The sequence below is a fragment of the Triticum aestivum genome, chromosome 5B (assembly GCF_018294505.1).
Source record: "Triticum aestivum cultivar Chinese Spring chromosome 5B, IWGSC CS RefSeq v2.1, whole genome shotgun sequence".
Classification (NCBI taxonomy): Eukaryota; Viridiplantae; Streptophyta; class Magnoliopsida; order Poales; family Poaceae; genus Triticum; species Triticum aestivum.
In genome coordinates, this window is record NC_057807.1 from 533735888 (window position 1) to 533759683 (window position 23796).

Sequence of the window (23796 nt, forward strand, 5' to 3'; positions counted from 1 at the left end):
CAGGTGACAACCAAACGGGTGTGACTTATAAGTCACTGGTTTTAAGTCACCTGACTTATAAATCAGGGGACTTATTGGAACCAAACAGGGCCTAACATTAGTTGAAGCCTTCCGAACCACGCCTCACGGGCCCACCGGTCTGAAATCCATCCGAAATTTCGCGGCAGCGAGCACCTCCCCGCGCAGGAAAAATCCATCAAAAAAACTGCTGGGTCCCCCTGCCAGAAACCCACCGAGGCGCACCCCTCCTGGCATCCCGGCACCCCGCCTCCTCCTCAGAAAAGAAACACACTTCGCCCGCCACGTCACCGATCCGCGCCACCCCTCTTCCCCATTCCGCACCACCGATCTGCCATCCGACGGCCGGCACCCCGCATCACGCGGATCGCGGCCGCGCCCCTGGCCCCAAACCGCGCGGCTATAAATCTACCTCGCCCCGCACGGCCCAACCATCAGCACCGCAGCAGCCACCTCCCAAAGACAAGTCAACCTCACCGAGGAGAAGCAGAGAGAAGGGAGAAGATGTCGGGGCGCGGTAAGGGAGGAAAGGGGCTCGGCAAGGGCGGGGCCAAGCGCCACCGGAAGGTGCTCCGGGACAACATCCAGGGCATCACCAAGCCGGCGATCCGTCGTCTGGCGCGGCGGGGCGGCGTGAAGCGCATCTCGGGGCTCATCTACGAGGAGACCCGCGGCGTGCTCAAGATCTTCCTCGAGAACGTCATCCGCGACGCCGTCACCTACACCGAGCACGCCCGCCGCAAGACCGTCACTGCCATGGACGTCGTCTACGCGCTCAAGCGCCAGGGCCGCACCCTCTACGGCTTCGGCGGCTAGGCCACCGCCAGATTAGCTAGCCTGTGTCTAGGGTTCGTTGTCCATGATGTAATTGCAGCATCTCGCTGTTGTTTGCTATCTTCTGTAGAATCGAATGGAATGGAAATTGAACTAGTTTATCATTGGAATCTGTTGCGTCCGTCAATTCCCTATTAGCTGGCTCTCCTGCTCAAGTCGGTCGTTTTTTTTGGTGCACGCAATTCGAACGTATCTGGCCTGTGAAATCCACACTCCAAACTTATCCCAATTCCAAATCCATCGAGTAATAACTTGCGGGCACCGATCCACCTCCGTTGCAGAACGCACAATGCTTTGGAATCGGTACCGATTCCTCCGTACCGAGGTTCCCGTTCAGCAATTTCGTCGAGCACCTGAGGTTCGTTGTGTTTTCCTTGCCGCCTTGTCTTTTGACGGCATGGATGTTCATTACTCTGCTTCTGGAGCAGGTTGCGTTGCCGCTCACAACAGAGTAGGAGGCAGGTGATCGTGCTGGAGCCTTGGAACCTGCTGGGATTGCGTGCAGTGCTGGAGCGATCCCTCGGTACACATCTGCCTTGGCTGCCTCTGTTGTCTTCCCAAACTTTCTCATGATTAATTCTGCTTCATGGCTTAAGTAACCACATGAAAATCTGCTCCTCTGATATAACTAAATTCTTTTTAACTGTAATTACAAGTTATAAGTCATGAGACACGATTAGCTGGCCTGACCATTTGAATTGTGATGGGATGGAGCTGATTCTTGGCCGAAAGTGGATTTTGACTACCTGATCCAATTTGTTGAATTACATTAACCAGCGGCAGGCAAAGCCCATGCCCCAGCTCCAGATCACATTAGTAGCTAGGGTTCTTGAATTGCAATAACCAGCTGCTGTTTGCTCTGGTCTGTGCTTCATGTTAGGATGTACGATGAACCGGCTACTGCTTGTTTGATGGAATGGATGGGTAGTAGTAAATTTCAGTTGTTTACTGTGTTCTGCTGTTTGCTCTGGTCTGTGCTTCATGTTAGGATGTGCGATGAACTGGCTACTGCTTGTTCGATGGACTGGATTGGGTAGTAGTAGTAATTTCCAGTTGTTCACTGTGTTAGGATGTACGATGAACTGGCTATTACATGTTCGCTTGAATGGATTGGATTGTTGTGAATGTTAGGCTCTTTTGATCTACATTTGTGTATTCTTCCTTCTGCCCCCAAACCAACCATGTTCACGCAAGGATACGATTCGAACTGTCTTTGCATTTTGGCATCTTAGCAGTCGAATTTTCACGGCGACTAGTTGCAGAAGCAAAGTTCAGTTCAGAATGCCTTGTGGTTTGCACCTTTGTTGCTTTACTGCCTTCTCAAAAGTTGTCATGATCAATTAGCTTGTCTGTTCTGAATCTCTGATGCGTAACTTTTCTCATTGCTGTACAACTGTAGGGAGTGGTATTCTGTATTCAAGTTTTTCTTTATGTACTAAGGAGTACTAAGATAAGTCAATAGTAATATCCTTCACCCATTTTTTCCTAATATCATCTTTACCCTTTTATATGTTTTCTTTTCACAAGTTTGTGAGTTAGCCCTTGCTCCCTTTGCTTTTATCTTCTGTGGACCCCATTTTGGTGTCTTGGACTTCTCATACTGTTGCAGGCTTCTCAGTTGGCCAATGTTTTCTTTCCTTTCTGCAGTGATTTATAAGCGTTTTTAAAGATTTGCCGAACAAGGTACTAAGATCATTTAAAAATAGAACCACTTTATTAGTCACTCCATTGATGTGGTTGAGAACTGTTATTCCTTCACAAAATAAGCAGTGCAAACTTTGGCTCATATTACCATGGCAGCAGCAAATCGTATGATGATTTGCTGTGTAATTCATTTGGTCTGCACATGTTCGTCATTTACATAACATATTGGGCTGGACAGCGGACTGTTTACCATTGATTCTTACTATTTCATACCCACATTTTAGCTTCGTCATGGTTATTTTGCCATAATAAGATTGGGATGATTGTTGAGATATGAGGTGTGAACTTCTTTATGTAGACTATACTCTATAGCATTTTGATGTCAAGAGCTGGGCTATCCAAATGACAACATAGGTATGTTGTACTTAACCCAACATCTTTTTATCCTGTCAGTAGAGGAACTAAAATAAAATAAAATGTTCGTAGCACTCCTATGACTTCTTTTTATGCTTTGGACCGTTATACAGGGTTTTCTAAATTTCATACAAGATGCATGTAAAGATACATCAAATGAAATTTACTTGTGATTTTCAGTATATAGTATAGCAAATAACTGCCCTGTTCTCTCTTCTTTCGCTGCCTCAGGTTTTGTGTGTGGGAAGGGAACAGTGCACGAATGCTCCAAAATAACTTGAGGGAAGCAACTAGACCTCCCCCAACACCTTGAAAGAGCAAAAAACATCTTAGGAGATGCACTAATTAAAATTTATTATGGTAATCTGTAGAGTTATTTCCTGTAGTTAAGCTAACAACAAAGTGGCTAAAACAAAGACTTGTTGAAATCATCTATAGAGCCCTGAAGGTATCTGCTTTTGTCTCTTCTTTTGCTTTGAATATAATAGTGAAAAATGTGCTCTTGTCTTATGCAAAGGTCTGCATAATCAGCAGGTCCATATGGCTGGAACCATTCAGCCAGGAATCCTTTCTCTCTGAAATCATTCAAAAGTGGGTTCATGCTTTTGATATACATTACTTCACTAAGATCTTGCAATAGTGCAGAATATGTATATATAGTTTTCTATTGAATATTTTTCACTTCGAATGTAGGCTCCATTTAGGGAACTAAGCAGTGTGATTTCTTACTTCCTAACCTCATTATTAGTTCACTTTTCCCCTTATTTTTCCGTGTTACAACTGTTAAGCGGTGGTGCAGTTCTCTAGGAAAAAAATGTTCTCCCTATGCTAGTATTTATTGTCCTCCAAGCATGCCAAGCTGAAAAAATTGTCCAACCTGTACCTGTACAGAGGAACTGATGTATCTGATGATCCTGTCACTATATCTCTACACCAGTTTGTTGCGAAGATGTCCCTAAGCTTCTGGTCTCCGCTGAATCCTGTTGCTAGAATTATAATATCACTCTTTATGCATTCATTTCCTTCCTCCAGGATGATCCCATTACTGCAGAAGCTGAACCTCTTGGATTTCTCAAGAATAACGCTACCCTCATCAACCCTGTCATGAAAACCTATTGCCAGCATTGCAATCAAACACGAAGACATAGCAAAGGAGAAGCTGTAGTCAGGACTCCCTTTATCATTGTCCGCGGACACGACAAATACCGTGTCTTTTTAGAGGATAGCGTCGAAGACGACTGTATACAATGCGAGAAAGAAACACCCATATATCAATTGATCGTGGAAAACCCAGAAATACGCTTTCCAAACTGTCCTAGCAACAGCCTGAGTTTACGTCTCCGAACCAGAAATCCGTCCAAAATTTCGCGGCAGCGAGCGACGCGCCCCGCGCAAAAAAATCCATCCAAAAACTGCGGGGTCCCACCCGCCATAGACCCACCGATGCGCAGACGCTCCTCGCATTCCCGCACCCCGCTTCCTCCTCAGAAAAGAAACACACCTCCGCCGCCACGTCACCGATCCGCGGCACCCCTCGTCCTCGCTCCCCTCCATCGACCCCCCATCCGACGGATCGCACCCCGCATCACGCGGATCGCGGCCGCCCCCGGGCACAAAGCCAGCAGCTATAAATTCGCCTCGCCCCAGAAGCCTGCTCCATCCACCTCATCGCTCTACACCTCACAAAGACAGGTCAACCTCACCGAGGAGAAGAAAGGAGAAGCGAGAAGGATGTCGGGGCGCGGCAAGGGAGGCAAGGGTCTGGGCAAGGGCGGCGCCAAGCGCCACCGGAAGGTCCTCCGCGACAACATCCAGGGTATCACCAAGCCGGCGATCCGTCGTCTGGCGCGTCGGGGCGGCGTGAAGCGCATCTCGGGGCTCATCTACGAAGAGACCCGCGGCGTGCTCAAGATCTTCCTCGAGAACGTCATCCGCGACGCCGTCACCTACACCGAGCACGCCCGCCGCAAGACCGTCACCGCCATGGACGTCGTCTACGCCCTCAAGCGCCAGGGACGCACCCTCTACGGATTCGGAGGCTAGGCCACCACCGCCGCCAGATTAGAGTGTCTAGGGTTCGTGGTCTTTGATGTAATCGCAGTATCTCGCTGTTGTTTGCTATCTTCTGTAGAATGGAATTGAATGGAAATCGAACTAGTTTATCCTTGAAATTCTGCAGTCTGTGTCTGATTCGTGATAAAATCGTTCTATTGCGTTACCTGATTCCCCATTCTGCGCCTCTATCCTTAACCCCAAAATCTGTTGTATTGGTTTATGTTACGAACCGCATCGATCTTATTCAAATTCCAAATCCGTCGAGTGATAAGCTTCAGGCGTCGACATTGGCGCATCTGCGTTGCAGGTACGAACTCCCCAAACATTTGTTCCCGTTCAGCAATTTTGTCGAGCACCTGATGTGCATCCAAGGCACAAGTTCTCGTTAATTCGCATGCCTTCTATTTCTGGAACAGATTTGGGGCCGAGTTCGTGGCTGACCGCAGCGTACGAGGCGGACAGGGCTGAGATATATTTGTCATCGTGCTGCTGGCGGCTGGAGCTTTGGAATGCGTCCGTGGCCATGGGCGGCCCTGGAGTCGGGATCGCGTGCGTGCCCCCCTCTACCTCTGCCTCCAACCTGCTTCGCTGCTCCTGCTGTCTCACGGTATGGTGACGATCTGCTTTGCTTACTCTGTTGTAGTTTTTCTGACTGAAATTACTCATGACCTACTGCTTCCGTGGCTTAACCGCATTAGGATGTGCTCTTCCAATAGAACCGAGTTTCAAATCAGATATGTGCTGCCCATTTGAGGCTGTGACTCCTGGGGGTTGATAACAACTCCTGTGGCCAGAGTAGCTGACCCTGACAATTTGAATTGTGAATTTGTGATGGGACTCGTGGTAGACAGCTGATTCATTTGGCTGAAATTAGACTTTTACTTACCTGATCCAACTTCTTGAATGGAATAAACAGTGGCTGGCCAATGCCAGGCCCCAGCGCGCCCCCACCGACAGATCAGATTAGTAGCTAGGATTCATGGTTCGGCAGGCAGGCAGTCTCTTGCTGCTGTTTGCTCTGGTCTGTGCTTCATATTAGGTGTATGAGGAATTGGCTACTGCTTGTTCGCTGGAACCGATTGGGTAGCTCCTAGTCTACATCTGTGTACATTTGTTCAGTGGAGTAAATCTCAGTTGTTTACCTTGAAAATCTCTTGGTGCTCCTAGTCTACATTTGTGTGTTCTTCCTTCTGCCCCCATTTTCTGTGTGATAAACTAAGCAGTTACTCCACTTGAGGTTGAAAACTGTTACTCCCAAATTTGAACTAAAACCACGACACTTATTTTGGAACGGAGAGAGTATTTCTTAAGAAAGTAAATTGTGTAATCTTTGGCTCATAATGGAACGAAATGCAAAGATCCTTTGCGTTTTCTCGAAAAAAATGAAGCGTAAAGCACCTTAGGAGATGCTCTAATTAAAATGTACTGCAGAAAACTGTAGAGTTATTTCCTGTAGTAAAGCGAACAACAATCTTGCTAAACAAAGACTTGCTGAAATAATCTATGGAACCCTTAAGGCAGCAGCTCTCGTCTCTTATTCTTTTGCTATGAGTACACTAGTGACAGATATGCTATTGTCTTCAGCAAAGGCCTGCATAATCAGCAGGTCCATATGGCTGGAACCATTCAGCAAGGAATCCTTTCTTTCTTCTAGGGTTGCATCCGATGTCTTGGCACAACAAATCATTAAACCAAATATTCACTGTGCTTATGCAAGATCGTCGAAAATACTTTCCATTGTAAAGATTCTTGTACTTTGTCCACTCTGCTACACTCTCTTCCATGCGTCTTACGCTTGGCATTTGGAAGCCACCAGCCAGGAAATGGATTACCCAATTAGCCACCCTCTCTGAGACATATATGTCGGTAAGGCTCTCAGAATATCCGACTATTGCCAACTGAGGGATTCGAGGATGGATGCATTCTCTGTTAATTAATTCAATCCATTTAATAAATGAGATTAGTATGCATAACACAAAGTAAACATGCAAATGTTACTTCCACCTAAATTAATGGTTTGATTTTATTAAGCTTGTTATTTTTATTGAGCCAAAGCAAGAGATAGAAAAGCAGATAACAACTTGAAAAGTGGGCGCATCCTTTGATACATTACTTTGCTAAGATCTTGCAATAGTGCACTGTGCATAATGTATATAATTTTGTACTGAATGATTTTTGCTTTGACTGTAGACTCCATTTTGGGAACTCGCAATGTGATATCTTACTTCCTAACCTCATTATCAGCTTACCTTTTCCCTTACCTTTCCGTGTTACAATTGTTTAGCGCAGTGCAGTTCTTTAGGAAAAAAATGTTCTCCCTAGCGTATTGTTTATTGTCCCCAAATATGCCAACCCAAAAAATTGCCCAACCTGTACCTGTATAGTGGAACTGATGTATCTGATGATCCTGCCACTATATTTCTGCACCAGTTTGCTGTGAAGATGTCCCTAAGCTTCTGGTCTCCTCTGAATCCTGTTGCTAGAATTATAATATCACTCTTTATGCTTTCTTCTCCATCCTCCAGGTTGATCCCATCACTGCAGAAGCTGAACCTCTTTGAGTTCTTAAGAATAATGCTGCCATCATCAACCCTGTCATAAAACCCTTTTGGCAGCATTGCAATCAAGCAAGAAGACATAGCAAAGGAGAAGCTGTAGTCAGGTACCATCCCATGTTTTTGTAAAGGAATCCTTTGCTTGAGGTAGGTTTCAATTACTTTTGTAATTGCCCATCTCTGAAAACAACAGGAGTATTGTGGATTCATGAGCTTTCTATGCACACATATGAAAATAAATTGACTGTTGACTGCTTTCAAAACTCTAGTCAAGAAGAAAATAACTGTTTACCAAGGGAGAGAGTGCACTAGCCAACATATAGTGGAGAAATCCTTCACCGGGTTTATGAACGAATAATTGCGAGATGCGGTTAAGATAGAAGTAATTAAGGTTAACTCCCCACATACTAAATTTGTCAACCCGCCAGTGTTTTGTTCTGTATATCATGGTGCACGGCTGAGCTGCACCTGCATTGGGGCAGAAGTGTCAGACACATATTCTGAATGATTATTGCTAGTTAGTGCGGTCTTAGTTCTCTTGGACTCACCATTCACTTTGGCAACCTCTGCAGCAATGTCAAATGCTGATTTTCCGGACCCAATTATTGTCACACTCTTCCCTTTAACAAATTCAGCCGCATTATCCATGTAAGAGTAGTCCATAGAGTGCAATATTTTGCCCTTGAAGAATTCAGGCCCTTTGCTCACTGGAAATTCTGGGATATTTGGGGTTCCACTATGCCTTCCGATGCACAGTATGAGAAAATCCACCTGAAAAACCTGCAACATGATGTTACTTATACATAGTTACAGTCTGCATGGCCTACAGAGTGATTCCAGGCATGTGCGAATGCATCATATTGTTCAAGCAGACTGTCCTAGTTCATATTTTCCTAGCTCAGGATGTTGTTCCTTTATTTCCAATGAATGAAAAATATCTGTACCATTCGACAAAAAGCATTTTAATTGTCATATGGTTCTGTGATTGTCCTTTCTTAGCAGTTACTATGCACATGTGTGGAGTCAATTAATAGGACTCATCTATACCAAATAGTTATTTACTACCACTGCACACCATAGTGAAAACAAAATTGAATCATAATACCCCATTTAGATGCAACCTGCACCTGGGCTCTATGTTTGTGCATGTACAAACATGTATTCCGAAACTCGAACCAAGATAGATATCCCAAGGGATTGCAAATACCTCAACTGCACCAATTTTCAGGTCCTTCACTTTAAGGCTCCACCCTCCATCTTTCCCAGCTCTGAACGCCTTCCCGTCGTCACCAGACCAATGCTTCCACTCCATAATCTCTTCCTCGGTTGCACCAAAGTATTCAACTCCAAGCACCTGGCTACTGAACTTGATACACTTGAGGAGGTCAAACTCGCACGCGTACAACCTGAGGTATTCCATGACTTCATGGTGGCCTGGGTACGTCGCCGTCACGCTGGCCGGCCATGCCAAGTCCGAGAACCGGAACGATGTCGTCGGCGCCTGAAGCCTTGTTGACTGCAAGGTATGCGCCCACACTCCACCGATGGTGTCATCGGCCTCGAATACCACCGGGCTGAACCCCTTGTCGAGTGCGTGCTTGCAGGCTGCTAGGCCGCTCACACCAGCACCAACAATGCCCACCCTCTTCCTGTCCATTTATGCTGCTCCTATTCAGAGTTCTTGGAAGGAAGGAGAACCTGAGGATGAAGGTGAGAGAGTGTCTATTATGTAAACCAGGGGTGCTGGATGAGGCTGAACTGCTGAACCACTACTTGCCTGATATCTTCCATTGTTTTCTTCGTCTATTTCTGTCATCCTCTGTCCCCATGTGCTATTTTATCTTCCGTCAGCTATTTTTTTGTTTTCAGCTATACATGTACAGACGGCTAGCTGATGGGTGAGTTTTAAAATGATTGCTAATTTATATCGACAAACTATCTCGTGTTGCATGTTGAGGTGATGCTGCATACCTTACGGCCAGGTGGCATCAGGATGACCTCAGTAATAAACCTGAAGGAAGTCACTTACAGCCGTAAGTATGAGTCACGAAAGAACTGCTCACCCAGAGTGGAAGCTTTTAGTTGCCCAGCTGCGATGGTTCGATATGCACTGTTTGTGAATTTGACAACACTTCCGTGACATGCGGGTTTGGTTTCAGAGGTGAGTATCATGAAGCTGGGCAGCTAATAGTTTTTGGGTAGTCATTTGGACCCATTGACATTTTTATAGACGATTATTATATTCCTGAGTCCTGACCAAAAAAAAAGATCATTATATTCGGTGGTGGTGGTTACACTTGGTCGAAGGAGGGAATCCCTTGAAAGCGACAATCTATATGTCACAGTAGAGTAGCTGAAGTTCTGGGTTTCTGGGTTCAAAGTGCGCACACATTGTTTTTCAGTCGTTAATTCTGAATAGTGTTGGAAATCAATTGACAAGTCCCTTCAGTTTTTAATTTGACTGTGTGTCTAGTTGATGCGCTCATTTTTCATGAGGAAATTAAACATAAAGCATATTGTCATCTTCCTGAAACTGACACAGGAGAATGGTTTACCGATTGAAAAGATTCCTGGAAGAATGGTAGTAGTTTGAGTTCAATGCTGACTTGCTGCACCTATATTCAGGAACATGGCAGCAAATGTAGTTTCAACTGAAGAGCTCATTCTGTGACATTCAGTTTGTACAATAGTCATCTGATAACAATGACCCTTGCAGCTGAAATGGTCGCACAGAACGACACACTAGGTCACTGGCTATGGCTGTTCATGAAATCTGCCTGCAAGTATTGCTGGTGGTTGCATTGTTTTACTTCCGGATGCATTGGCAGTTTCTGCCCCAAGTGCCCAGGTGCTGCAACTTATTCAGTTACGTTTTTCAAATATAATTTGTGAACACTGTCAGATGCAAAACAATCACGGTTGCTTCGGACTTCACTATGTTTAATCTTTCTGGATGAGAACTATAACATGATCTTGTGCTGTTTGTAGATTTGAACCAATCAATGCAAGACTTAAGTCATGCTAGTCCCTTCAGTTTATTGAATGGATTTACTTGATTCAGAGCGCTGATTGCAAGTTTCCGATGCTAAACCTGACTACGACGCACACAATGTACTAAAGGTAGTAAATTTTACTAATTATCTTGAGGCTACTCTACATAGGTAGAAAGTAATATCTGCACGTTTCAAGCCAACTTCGCATGAACTTTGTTTCCAAGACATGTGTATTTGTTCTTGTAGCTTTAGGACATCTTCTGTTATATTTGTTATAGCATGATCAACAGTAATATCTTTACCTGTTTATGTATTCTTGAAGTTTGTCAGTGCCAGGCCGCCAATCAATGCCCTTGCTTCGGACTCTATTTCGGTGTCTCGGACTTCTCATGCTTTGCTTTTTGCATGGGTTTATTAGTTTTTTTATGGGGACAGTATGAAAAAAAATCCTACTAGTGAATACAGTATATATTATACAATAATAGGAACAAAATTACACTTCATAAAAGTCCAAAGGATTCAAAATCCAAAACAAACGAAATATTTTAGGAGCAATAATGCATCCAGAAAATTGTAGAAGTAATTTTCTGTAGTTATGGTAACACTAAAATTTCCAAGACAAACACTTCCTAAAATCATCTACAGAGCCCTGAAGGTAGCAACTCTTGTCTCATCTTCTTTTCCTATTGAATACACTAGTGAGAAAGGTGCTATTGTCTTCAGCAAATACTTGCATAATCAGCAGGTCCATATGGCTGAAAGTGAGGTGCTATTACCTTCAGCAAATACCTGCATAATCAGCAGGTCCATATGGCTGGAACCATTCAGCCAGGAATCCTTTCTTTCTTCTAGGGTTGCATCCGATGTCTTGGCACAACAAATCATTAAACCAAATATTCACGGTGCTTATGCAAGATCTGCGGAAATACTTTCCATTGTAAAGATCCTTGTACTTTGCCCACTCTGCTACATTCTCTTCCATGCATCTTACGCTTGGCAATCGGAAGCCGCCAGCTAGGAAATGGATTACCCAATTGGCCATCCTCTCCGAGGCATATATGTTTGTAAGGCTCTCGGAGTATCCGACTATTGCCAACTGAGGAATCCGAGGATGGATGCATTCTCTGTTAATTTGAAACATTTTAATAAATGAGGTCACTATACTCAACATAAGTAAACATTTTAAATTTACTTCGACCTACCTTAATATTTTGATTTTATCAAGCTTATCATTCTTTTCAAACCAAAACATATGATGCCTACTATGCTGATAATGGTGTTACACAATTGATAGAGAAGTACTTAACAACTTCTAAAGTGAGTGCATGCTGTTGTTTATGCTCCCTCCGTCCTAAATCAAAGACACTTATTTTGGGACGGAGGGAGTATTAGTTTGCTAAGATATTGCAGTACTGCAGAATGATATTTTCTTGTATTGAATATAATTTCCACTAGTGTAGGCTCCATTTGGGGAACTCTGTGTGCGATTTCTTATGTCCTCACTGCACTATTAGTTCACCTTCCCTTATTTTTGTTAAGTGGTGGTGCAGTTCTTAAGGATTTTTTTATTCTGTAGCACAGTATATTGTCCTCCAAATATGCAACCAAAAAAAAGTTGTCCAACCTGTACCTATATAAAGGAACTGATGTATCTGATGATCCAACCACTATATTTCTACACCAGTTTGCTGTGAAGATGTCCCTAAGCTTCTGGTCTCCTCTGAATCCTGTTGCTAGAATTACAATATCACTCTTTATGCATTCATTTCCATCCTCCATGATAATCCCATTACTGCAGAAGCTGAACTTCTTGGATTTCTTAAGAATAATGCTGCCCTCATCAACCCTGTCATAAAACCCTTCTGGCAGCAATGCAATCAAGCAAGAAGACATGGCGAAGGAGTAGCTGTAGTCAGGTACCATCCCATGCTTTTCTAGAGGAATCCTTTGCTTGAAGTAGGTTTCAATTACTTTTGTAATTGCCCATCTCTGAAATAACAGGAGTTTTGTGGATTCATGAGCTTTCTATGCACGAATTGCTTATATGAAATAAATTGACCATTGACTGCGTTCAAAACTCTATTTAAGTTGGAAGTAATTATTTACCAAGGGAGAGAGTGCACAAGCCAATAAATAGTGCAGAAATCCTTCACCAGGTTTATGAACAAGTAGTTGCGAAATGCGGTTAAGATAGAAGTAACTAAGGTTAATTCCCCATATGCTGGATTTATCAACCAGCCAGTGCCTCGTTCTATATATCATGGTGCATGGCTGATCAGCACCTGCATTGGAATAGTTGTGTCAGGCACATATTCCTTTGAACAATTATTGCTAGTTGGTGAGGTCTTAGTTCTCTTGGGACTCACCATTCACCTTAGCAACCTCCGTAGCGATGTCAAATGCTGATTTTCCGGACCCAATTATTGTCACACTCTTCCCTTTAACAAATTCAGCCACATTATCCATATAAGAGTAGTCTATAGAGTGCAATATTTTCCCCTTGAACAACTCGGGCCCTTTATTAGCTGGAAATTCCGGGATATTTGGTGTCCCACTATGCCTTCCAATGCACAGTATGAGAAAATCCACTTGAAAAACCTGTGACACGAGATTGCTTACACATAGTTGTGCTATAGCCTACAGAGTGATTCTGTGTACATAAGGTAAAAATGCATTACATTATTCAAGCAGATTTATCTTATTTGAGATTTTTCTGGTCAGGAGATGTATTTATGGATTTTATGAATGAACAACATTTTTATACCACTCTAAAGAGAGTATTTCTCGTTTGGTTGTGTGATTCTTCTCTCTTATTATGCACTTACATGAAGTCGATGCATATGACTCATCTGTGCCAACTGCCTAGCTATCTACTGCCATTCTATATTTCTATACATCATAATGAAATCGAAATAGAATCATAATACCCCATTTAGACGCAACCTGCAATCTGAGCTCTATGTGCGCATTAGCAAGCATGTCGATATCTGAATTCAGAGGCAGAGCAAGACAGATATATGAGGGTCCCAAGGGATTGCACGTACCTCAACATTACCAATTTTCAGGTCCTTCACTGTGATGCTCCACCTTCCATCCTTCCCAGCTCCGAATGCCGTCCCATTGCCAGACCAATGCTCCCACTCCATGATCTCTTCCTCAGTTGCACCATGGTATTCTACTCCCAACACCTGACTATTGAACTTGATACACTTGAGGAGGTCAAACTCGCACACGTACGACCTGATGTACTCCATGACTTCCCGGTGGCCTGGGTACGTCGCTGTCACGCTTGCAGGCCATGCCAGGTCTGAGAACCGGAACGATGTCGTAGGCGCCTGAAGCCTCGTCGACTCCAAGGTATGCGCCCACACTCCACCAATGGTGTCATCGGCCTCGAATACCACCGGGCTGAACCCCTTGTCTAGCGCGTGCTTGCAGGCTGCTAGGCCGCTCACACCAGCACCAACAATGCCCACTCTCTTCCTGTCCATTTTTACTGCTTTTCTTGAGGATGGAGAGGAAAGGGTGTCTATTATATAAATCTTGGGTTTGATTCTCTGGATGGGCTAGATATTTTTAAAATCTCAGGATCTTTTGGGTGGCTGGATGAGGCCGAACGAACCACCACTTGCTTGGTATCTTTCGTTGTCTTCTTGGTTTATTCCTGTCACCCTCTGACCACATGTCCTGTTTTATTTTCTTCAGTTATCCTTTTTGTCTTCAGCGACACGCTGGGAGTATGGGATACGTGTGCAAGTAGCTGATGTATGAGTTTTTAGATGTTTGCTAATTTATAGACCCCTTCCAAATTTAAGTCGACATCAACTGGCATGTAGAGTTAACTTTGGAAAACAACCTCATGTTGCACGTTGAGATGATATTTCATACCTTATAGTCAGGTGGCATCAGGATTGCTCCAGTAAGCCTGAAGAGTCACTTACAGGTTACAGCCATAAGTATGAGCACCTGATTTATTGACTCAATGGCATGCTGCCACATAAAACTGCCAACGCACCCATTTTTGATGGTTCAAGACGTATTGTTTGTGATTTTGACGACACTTCCATGGCAGGTGGGTTTGGTTTCAAAGGCGAGCATCATCTAGCTGGACAACTAATATTCTTAGTAATCATTTGGACCCATTTTTTATATATGATTATCATATCCGGTGGTATTCGAGGGAATCCCTTGAAAGAGACAATTTATATGTCATAGTAGAGTACTTAGAGATCTAAGTTCAAACCGTTGTTGTTTCCCATGGTCCCTGGCTGCTACACTGAAAGCATGTGGTGACGATGCGGTGCTGTGGCGTGCCAGACTGAAGGAGGGAGACCGTTCCCATATTGATATCTGGCTGGCTGTTCTCAGGACCAGATGAAAAGCCCGATGGCTAGTCCGCCTTCTCCTCTTTCTGTAAACTCTCCCTCTCTGTAATCTGACATTCAGAGGCTTTGCGCCCTTTACGCAATATATATTCAGGTGGTGGCCCCCCCCCTCCCCCCACCCCCGGTGAAAATTCAAAAAAAAAGTTGATAAGTCTGCTCAATTAGTATTTTGAAGTATATGGGGAGTTCGTGAGGAAATTGACATGAAGCATATTGTCATCTTCTGAAACTGGTGCTGACAATGGTTTACCCATTGGAAGGAGTCCTCAGAGGACGGTAACAAGTATGAGTTCACAGCTATCTTGTAGCACTTATATTTAGGAACAGAGCACCAGATCTTGTTTCTGTTGAAGAGCTTATTATTCTTGGAAGTTGTACATTTCTTGAATGGTATTTTTCTCTTCCATTCAAGAGCAACAATTGGCGTGACAGATCTCAGTCATGAACTGATTGAATTTCTGATATTACACAACCTTCTGTGTCTGAGATTACAACACCCACATCGCCTTTTTGCTGAGGCCACTTCTTCAGATTGATATCGTTGTAATCTGATGGAAGATATGGCATCATCCACTGCAAAGAACTCTTTCTTTCTTCTGGGTAGCTTTCGTTGTTTTCTTCGTTTATTCCTGTCACCATCTGACCACATGTCCTGTTTTGTTTTCTGCCAATAATTATTCTTGTCTTCAGTGACTCACTGGGATGAGTTGTAAAATGCTTGCTAAGCTATAGGTCTCTTTCAAATTTAAATCGACACCAACGTGCCATGCAGAGTTAGCTTTGGAGAACTATACCGTGTTGCACGCTGAGGTGATGATGCATACCTTACAGCCTACCAAATAGGTGGCATCAGGATTGTGCCTGTGAACCTAAAGCAAGTCACTTACAGGCATAAGTACGCGCAGCTAATATTTGGACGCAATGGCATGCTGCCACATAACAAAATTACTTTCAAATATGTATCCTTTGCAAAAATATATTGAGTAATGAAACTAGTTAGTTGCCAAAATTACTTTTGTTGTCCACTTGAAATGGTTCAATATGTATCCATTGCAAAACAAGGCATTTTGATAACACTCCTATGACAAGTGAGTTCTATCTCTTTTAGAAATGGGCATCATCTAGCTGGACCGCTAATATTTGTAGTTTTGCTTTGGACCCAATACTATTTTCTACAGATGATTATCATATGAGGTGGTGGTGGACTGGTGGTCACCCGTTGGCCCAAAGGGACAATTTTTTGGTCGCAGTTAGAATAGCTAAAGATCTGGGTTCATACTGGGGACACATGTTCTTATAGTTTTTATTTTGAATAGTCTTGGAAATTAATTGACAAGTCTGGTTGATATGCTCATTGCTCATGAGAAAATTAACACAAATCATATTGTCATGTTCCTGAAACTGATAGGGAGAATGGTTCCTCGAAGGGCGGTAGTAGTCCAAGTTCACTGCTGACTTTCTGCACCTATATTTAGGAACAGGGCAACAAATGTAGTCAACTGGAGAGCTTATTCTACAACATTTCAGTTTGTAGAATAGTGATCATAGCATCTCTAGAATGATAATATTTCTGTTTCATTTAAGGACAGCGATGTCGTGACAGCATGTCACTTCTTCAGGTTGATATCACTTCTTCAGATCGACATCCTTGTAATCTGATGGAAGATATGTCATCAGCCAATCTGCAAAGAACCCTTTCTTCCTCCTGGGTTCACACCCCATGTCCTGGCACAACTGGTCATTGCACCAGATGTGGAGAGCTCCAACGCAAGATCGACGGAAGTATTCACGAGAGTACCTCTTCATGTATTCATCCCATTCCTTTATATCCAGCTCCATAGACTTTATGCTAGGCAACTGAAATGCTCCATCAAGGAAATGTGCCAACCATTTGGAGTGCATGTTGCTATGCTCTCAGAGTAGCCGGTGATCGCCAATTGCGGGGTCCTAGGATGCACGCATTGCCTGCCCAGTTGACAAAATTCACTGTGAGCTTCTACATATGTACAGACAGCCAAACAAACATGTTTAAGAGAAAGACAGATTAAACCTGTAGAGAGGAGTACTACTGGATGGCGGGCCAGTCACAATGTCTCTGAACAAGGATGATGTGAACATCCCCTTGTATCCGGTGACGAATATGACCACATTGCTCTTTATCGGCGTGGACTCACCTTCGACAATGACACCTTGTTTGCAGAAACTGAAGCTCTTTGCTTTCTTGACAACAATGCTTCCTTGATCAACCATGTCAGAATTTGTCTGGCAATATGGCAACCAAGCATGAGCTGATGACCTGGAAGAAACTGTGGTCTGGCACCATGCCGTGCCTATCCATAGGCACCGCCCATCTGTAGTAGCTCTCGACGAACTTCGAAAGGAGCCATCTCTGATCAGTGTATATATTCAGGTTGAATAAATGCATGAGCACAAATAGATGATCTGTAGTTACTTAAAAGAGTGGTGTGGTATAAGTAGAAACTCTGGCTGGTGGCCCTTACCAAGGGTGATAAGAAGGTAGCAAGAATGCTAAGGAGCAGCCCATCTCCTGGCCTGTGAACTAGGAGCTCCGAGAATCGGTTGAGGTAGAAGAACGCAATGGGAATGCCCCAGGCGTAGCAGTCAGGTATGATCCATCTCTTCGTCCGACAAATTATTGTGCATGGATACTTGGCTCCTGAGTGCAACAACAGTGAACAATTAAATTAGGACTTTTTCTCTGAACTCTTCTTTCTTTTGATCACCCTGCAGTGGAGAGTAGCAGGAGAGCTAGAGATGTCACCATTCGTGTTTGTGCACTCTGCAGCAATGTCAATAGCGGACTTCTGGTAACCGACAACAGTAACGAGCTCGCCCCTGGTAAGCTCGGTGGACTTTGCACCGCAGCGCCCATGTCGGAGTAGTGAGTTATTTACCCAAAACCACCACATTATGGGCTAGGATAACAGATCGGTATCACATTTCAGGCAGTTCACACAAAACCATCAACAATGGGGCTAATCTGTAACGCGGAGCACTGACGCTGCGTTTTAGCCCCGAAAACAGCGAATCCGACAGGTGGGTCCCGCCTGTCGGGCTGACGTGGCGCGTGTTGACGGACGCCGTTAGACGGCGAGAGACGGCCGGCGCGCCCGTTTAAGTGGCCGCACGGTCGGTGTTCGAACCAGACCAGCCTGTTCATCACTCTCGCTCTCCACTCTCTCGACCCCGACCACCGCCGGCGCCGGCACTGTCGAGTCGCCGCCTTTCGCCGCTCCGCCATGGTTTCTTGGAGCGAGCCGTCCTCGAGCTCTTCTTCGGACGGCGAGGAAGTCACTAGCCAGGTATGCATGTTCGCCTCTCGCCTCCCCCACGGATTAGGGTTCATCCCGCTAGGGTTAGGGTTCATCATTTGGGGATTTTTTTTACAAGGTCGCTCATTTGTGCAATTTGTGTGCTGGTTAGCTTCCTAGGACAATCTCTTGCTATGAATGGAGTGGCATTGCTCACGATCTGTCGTCTCGTTGTCTGCATCAACAACCTTGCATCAGGCTTGTTGCATTTGAATCTGTGGACACAGGCAGACGTTTTCTTGCGTGTGCTGAGGAGAAGGTATGTTGGTTAGTACTGTAAGTGAGTGCTCACTGTAAGTAGATTAACTTAGTTAGTTTTTGGTCCATTCACTTGTCAGTAATCCAATTTTGTGTATCAAAGAATTGTTTCTGGATAGTTGTTGCTTCAGTACTCCAATCTTGTGTTGCTTCAGTTGCTGTAATAGTTGTTGCCCATAATCTATGCATATAATATATGCATATACAATTTTGCACACATTAAAAAATTATATATGATGTTATAATTGTTTTTTCCCAGAATTCAGTGGATAGAAGTAAATTATAATTTCATATAATTTGTGCATACAATCTTATTGAGAATATATTTATTTAATTGTAGGTAGAACTAAAGTGCAACTATCTGGAGCGGATAGACCAAGAGTGGCCAGTGGCTATGCAGTTCTCCCTCACTGAATTGTGGAGCATGTATGACAAAGATATGAAGGAGAGGCACACAGAAAATGTTGAGCTTGCTGAAAGAAATTACAAACTAGTTGGAGAAAAGAGGAAGATGGAGGAAGATCTTAGGTTTTTCAAACTGGACTTTGCTAAAATGGTTGCTGACAAGGAGGATGCTATCACAGAGTTGGGCAATGTTAGGTTGGCTCTAAGTGATCTCAAAGAGGAGATGGAGAAGAAGAAGCTGGCAGACCATGGTTGTACCAATCTTCATCAGGTACTTAGGGCAAAGGTAGAGAAAGAGAGGGACCAGCTAGTTGTAGAGAGAGACCAAGTTGTGAGAGAGAGGGACCAACTTAAACAAGAGAAGAAAAAACTGGAGTACATCATTGCAGATCTGCTCAAACAAAAACATGGGTACAAGGACAAGATCAAGAAGTTGAAGGAGATATGTGATGATTTTTAACTATGTATTGTGCTGTGGTTTAGGGTAGCACTGCAGTTGAATGTGCTCTTATGCACTTAATAAGCTGTAGTGCTTTATGTATCTTTATGTCCAAGACTTGTGTTGTGTACTCTGAAGACTTGTGTTGTGTACTCTGAAGACTTGTGTTGTGTACTAAATGTTTGTGGTTGTTTTGCCATAATATTTGCAGAGAACATATATTCCAGAGTGATCTGTTACCATTTACTTTGTGGTTGTTTTGCATAATATTGGCATGATCTGTTTTGCACAGAAAATATTTGTGGTTGTTTTGGCATGATCTGTTTTGCACAGAGAATATTTTGCACACATCATATATTGCACAAATCACAGAAAATTTTGCACACATCATATATTGCACACATCACAGCAAATATTTTGCATAGAACAACTCCACAGAACATATATTTGCAGAGAATTTTAACAGCAGGAGATAAACAAGGATAACTTCACAGTGCCATACAAAGGTTCATAATGCCATACAAAGGTTTAACAAACATAGGTTCTGAGTGCCATAGTGCCATAGTGCCATAATGCCATACATAGGTTCATAATGTCATAATTAAAGTGATGTAATGCCTGATTTAGCACAGATGCACTTGCATACAGACTTCAAATTTGAGCATTTAGTAGTTCCCACTGGCATAGAAGTACCCTTCCATCCTCTTGCTCATGTACTTTGTCCTCTTTGGCCTACTGCCTGCAGGCTGGCTAGTAGAAGCTTCTGCAGAATTTCTTGGAGGCTTCAACCTTGCTCCTCTTCCAGCAGCAGCAGATGAAGTAGCACCCCTTCTAGCACCCCTTCCAAGAGTAGAAGCAGACCTTGCTCCTCTTCCAGCAGCAGCAGATGAGGCTCCTCCTCTTCCAGCAGCAGGAGCTGAGGCTGCTCCCCTTCCAGCAGCACCCCTTCTAGCAGCAGTAGTCTTTGCACCTCTTGCAGCAGCAGGAGAGGAGTTTGTAGTAGATGATGATGGTGCACCCCTAGCACTTCCAGTAGCTGATGAAGCTGCAGCATGGTGCCATTCAGGTACAGTCCTGTTTTCCTGTAATTAAAAAATTAAACAACTTTATAATAATCAGTCAACAGAAATAAACACTCAAGTAATTTCAAAATGAAAATACCATGTGCTTGTTCCTCCTGATTTGCAAATCAGGCCTTAATGGCTTAGGACAACTTGTGTACTTGTGTCCTTGCAGCTTGCAGTTCCCACATGTTATAGTAGCCATCCTAGAAGTCTGTTTTGCTTGAGGTGGCTCAAACTTCCCTTTTTTCCTTTTCTCTTCTGCTGGCCCCTTCTTGTCATCTTTGAACTGTGGTGGTTCAATGTCAGGTGTTGGAGTTTTCACCCAGCTATCTGGACCAGGAACAGGGTAAATTACTGGCTTATATGCCTCCAAGTACATAGATTTCTTGAAGAACACATTGATATGATCCTCTGGCAGCTGTTTAGACCTATAGATGGCAGAACAAGCATGGTTGCAAGGAACTCCAGTGATGTCCCATTTCTTGCACCCACATATCTGTATGTTTGTGTCAACACCATAGGTCTTGTCTCCACTAGTGACTTGGAAAAGTCCTTGGCCAGCTATCAGTGCTTTGCAATCCCTTGCATACTTCTTGTTCATCTCCAACTTCTCTGCATAGGTTGGTGCAATCTCCCATCTAGCACATTTTCCACCCTCTCTCTTCTGGTGGAACCTCACTAGGAACTTGTCCTTGATCCCATTGATCATTGTGACAATTGGCTTGTTCCTTACATCTAGAATGTACTTATTAAAAACTTCACTTAAGTTATTCACCACCAAATCAGTTTTGCAATTAGTGTCCATTGCATGCCTAGACCAAGCTTTAGCAGGAATTCTTGACATCCACTCCCAAGCAGCAGTGCACTCAGCCTTCATGCTTTCCATGGCCAAATTGAAGTCATGTTCAGTGTAAGCATAGGCAGCTGCATCCATGCATCTCTTCAAATCCTCTCCTCCAAATCCCGCTCTCTGGAAATTTGCATAGATGTGCCTCAAACAGTACCTATGATGGCAGTTTGGGAATACTGCTGTCACTGCATTGAGTAGACCCTGCATGAAAGTGAATTGAAATAAATTTAAATGATTTTAAATGATTTTATATGATTTAAAATGATTTTATATGATTTTATATGATTTAAAAATGATTTTATATGATTTAAAATGATTTCATATGATTTAAAATGATTTTATATGATTTAAAATGATTTTATATGATTTAAAATGATTTCATATGATTTAAAATGATTTTATATGATTTAAAATGATTTAAAATGATTTTATATGATTTAAAATGATTTTATATGATTTCATATGATTTAAAATGAATTTATATGATTTTATACGAGTTAATATGAGTTAATATGATTTTATATGATTTAAAATGATTACGACTCGACACCTACCAACTAGTCATGATGGCATCACTTTGATGATGGATATGTTCTTTGATACCACATGGGTCACCCTAGGCTATATATGCCTAAGTGTCGACAAGAAGGGTTACGACTCGACACCTACCAACTAGTCATGATGGCATCACTTTGATGATGGATATGTTCTTTGATACCACATGGGTCACCCTAGGCTATATATGCCTAAGTGTCGACAAGAAGGGTTATGACTCGACACCCACCAACTAGTCATGAGCAAGTAAATGAACTAAATGAACATGTAAATGATCAAGTAAATGAACTAAATGAACAACTAAATGAACATTATAATGAACTAAATGAACAACTACATAAACAAGCAAATGAACTAACCTTCTGTCTATCAGACATGAATGTGTACTTTCCAAACTTGCCCTCTTCACTTCCCCCTAGAGCATACTTTAGCTGTGTCAAGAACCAGGACCAGTTAACTGTATCTTCAACTCCAACCACTCCAAAGGCAATGGGGTACATATTGTTGTTAGCATCCCTTCCAATAGCTGCTAGTATCTGTGCACCACTAGTCAATTTGATGAAGCAGCCATCTAGACCTATGAATGGCCTACATCCATTCAAGAAGCCCTCACAACATGCATTCAAACTGAAAAATAGACCATGGAACCTTGGTCCAGCAGTAGGATTTTCTCTGGTTCCACTAACAGTAGTGACAATGCACCTAGATCCAGGATTTGTAAGCTTCACAGTCTCCAAATAGTCTCTCAGCCTCTTATATTGCTTCTTGTGATCACCAAGCACAATCTCTTTTGCTTTCTTCTTAGCCCTCCATGCCATCATCCTAGGAATCTCAAGCCCAAATTGCCTCTTTGCCTTGTCAACAATAGCAGGTACAGTAGTGTTGGGATCTGATCTGATGGTCTCAAGCATTTTGTTGCCAAGCCACCTTGAACTAATCCTAGTTTTCTCAGACTGGGTGGGACATGTGTGCTCCAACCTCATCTTCTTAATGCAGAAAGTGGGCTCATTTGTTATCTGTGCTGCTACCATGTAGAACTGACAACCATCTCCCTCACAGCAAACAATTACCCTATCACTGCAGTTTCTGTGGTATTTATATCTTCTAAGTTGTTTCACATGCAAATTGACAAGGGCCTCTCTGAATTGGTAAACATCTTTGAAACAGAGCTTTAGCTAGAATTGTTGTTCTGGATGCATCCTGTCCTCATCATACCAGACCCTAGGTGGTCTTTTCTTAGCCCTACTCCTTCTGCCAGAGCTGATAACAAAGGACATTGGTTCATTTCCATCATCATCTGCTTCAAAGCCTGTATCTTCCTCTTCTGAAGATGGAAACCAATCAGGATTAATGCTTGGACCAGCACTAGAGTGGGACCTACTAGTAGGACCTGGCCTCTTTGCCTTCTTCTTAACAGGCTCAGGAACTGGAATCTCTTGGGCCTCCTCATCATCTTCTTCCTGCTCCATGTCATATATATCTTCAGGATCTGTGTCCCCCTCACAGTGTGTACTTGACATATATTCAGCTCTCTTCCTCTTTATTTCAGAAAGAGTTTCATCTAGCTCAGGTTCCTCTGTCCTCCTATTTGCAAATTGTTCTTCTACATACTGCACTGAATCTGAGTCATCTTCTTCTTCTTCTCCTGCATCTAAGTGGTCAACATCAACTACAAAATCTTCATCACTGCTTGAACCTTCCTCACTAACTGCATTGTCCTCCTCATCAGTGTCCATGCCTACAGGAATTGCTTCCTCACTAACTGCATTGTCCTCCTCATCTGAATCAAACTGAAAATCAGCATAATTGACACTTACTTCAGTGTTAAGCTGTGTCCCAAGATGGAACTGATAGTTAGGAGGAACTGATTTGAGTGGCAAAAAATTTACACTTTCCTGTGTCCCAAGATGTAACTGACAGTTAGGAGGAACTGATTTGTGCACAACACCTGATTCAGCAACAGCAAAAACAACAGGTGCCTCTTCTTCTATTTGC

General features: G+C 43.2%; 3 protein-coding genes across 4 annotated transcripts; 1 reads left to right on the top strand and 2 right to left on the bottom strand.

Annotated features, from left to right (window-relative positions):
* Nucleotides 1-447: 447 nt before the first annotated feature.
* LOC123114970 (uncharacterized) lies at nt 448-5081 on the top strand. The gene is made up of 2 exons (XM_044536309.1): nt 448-829; nt 4205-5081. Exons 1-2 carry the CDS (start codon nt 523-525, stop codon nt 4951-4953), a joined length of 1056 nt encoding a protein of 351 aa, XP_044392244.1. The 5' UTR covers nt 448-522; the 3' UTR covers nt 4954-5081.
* Nucleotides 5082-6333: 1252 nt separating this feature from the next.
* On the bottom strand, nt 6334-9771 carry LOC123112995 (probable flavin-containing monooxygenase 1). 2 transcript variants are annotated; one of them, XM_044534094.1, is made up of 5 exons: nt 8728-9771; nt 8069-8291; nt 7813-7988; nt 7342-7700; nt 6334-6891 (listed from the first exon to the last, which is right to left on the bottom strand). In XM_044534094.1, the coding sequence occupies exons 1-5, from the start codon at nt 9175-9177 to the stop codon at nt 6546-6548; spliced, it is 1554 nt and encodes a 517-aa protein (XP_044390029.1). In that variant the 5' UTR covers nt 9178-9771; the 3' UTR covers nt 6334-6545. The 2 variants fall into 2 exon arrangements, with proteins under 2 accessions (XP_044390029.1, XP_044390028.1); XM_044534093.1 differs by having other exon boundaries at nt 8069-8300.
* A 1179-nt stretch (nt 9772-10950) lies between these two features.
* On the bottom strand, nt 10951-14039 carry LOC123112996 (probable flavin-containing monooxygenase 1). Its single transcript, XM_044534095.1, has 5 exons — nt 13558-14039; nt 12880-13111; nt 12620-12795; nt 12144-12502; nt 10951-11637 (listed from the first exon to the last, which is right to left on the bottom strand). Exons 1-5 carry the CDS (start codon nt 14002-14004, stop codon nt 11292-11294), a joined length of 1560 nt encoding a protein of 519 aa, XP_044390030.1. The 5' UTR covers nt 14005-14039; the 3' UTR covers nt 10951-11291.
* Nucleotides 14040-23796: the final 9757 nt, after the last annotated feature.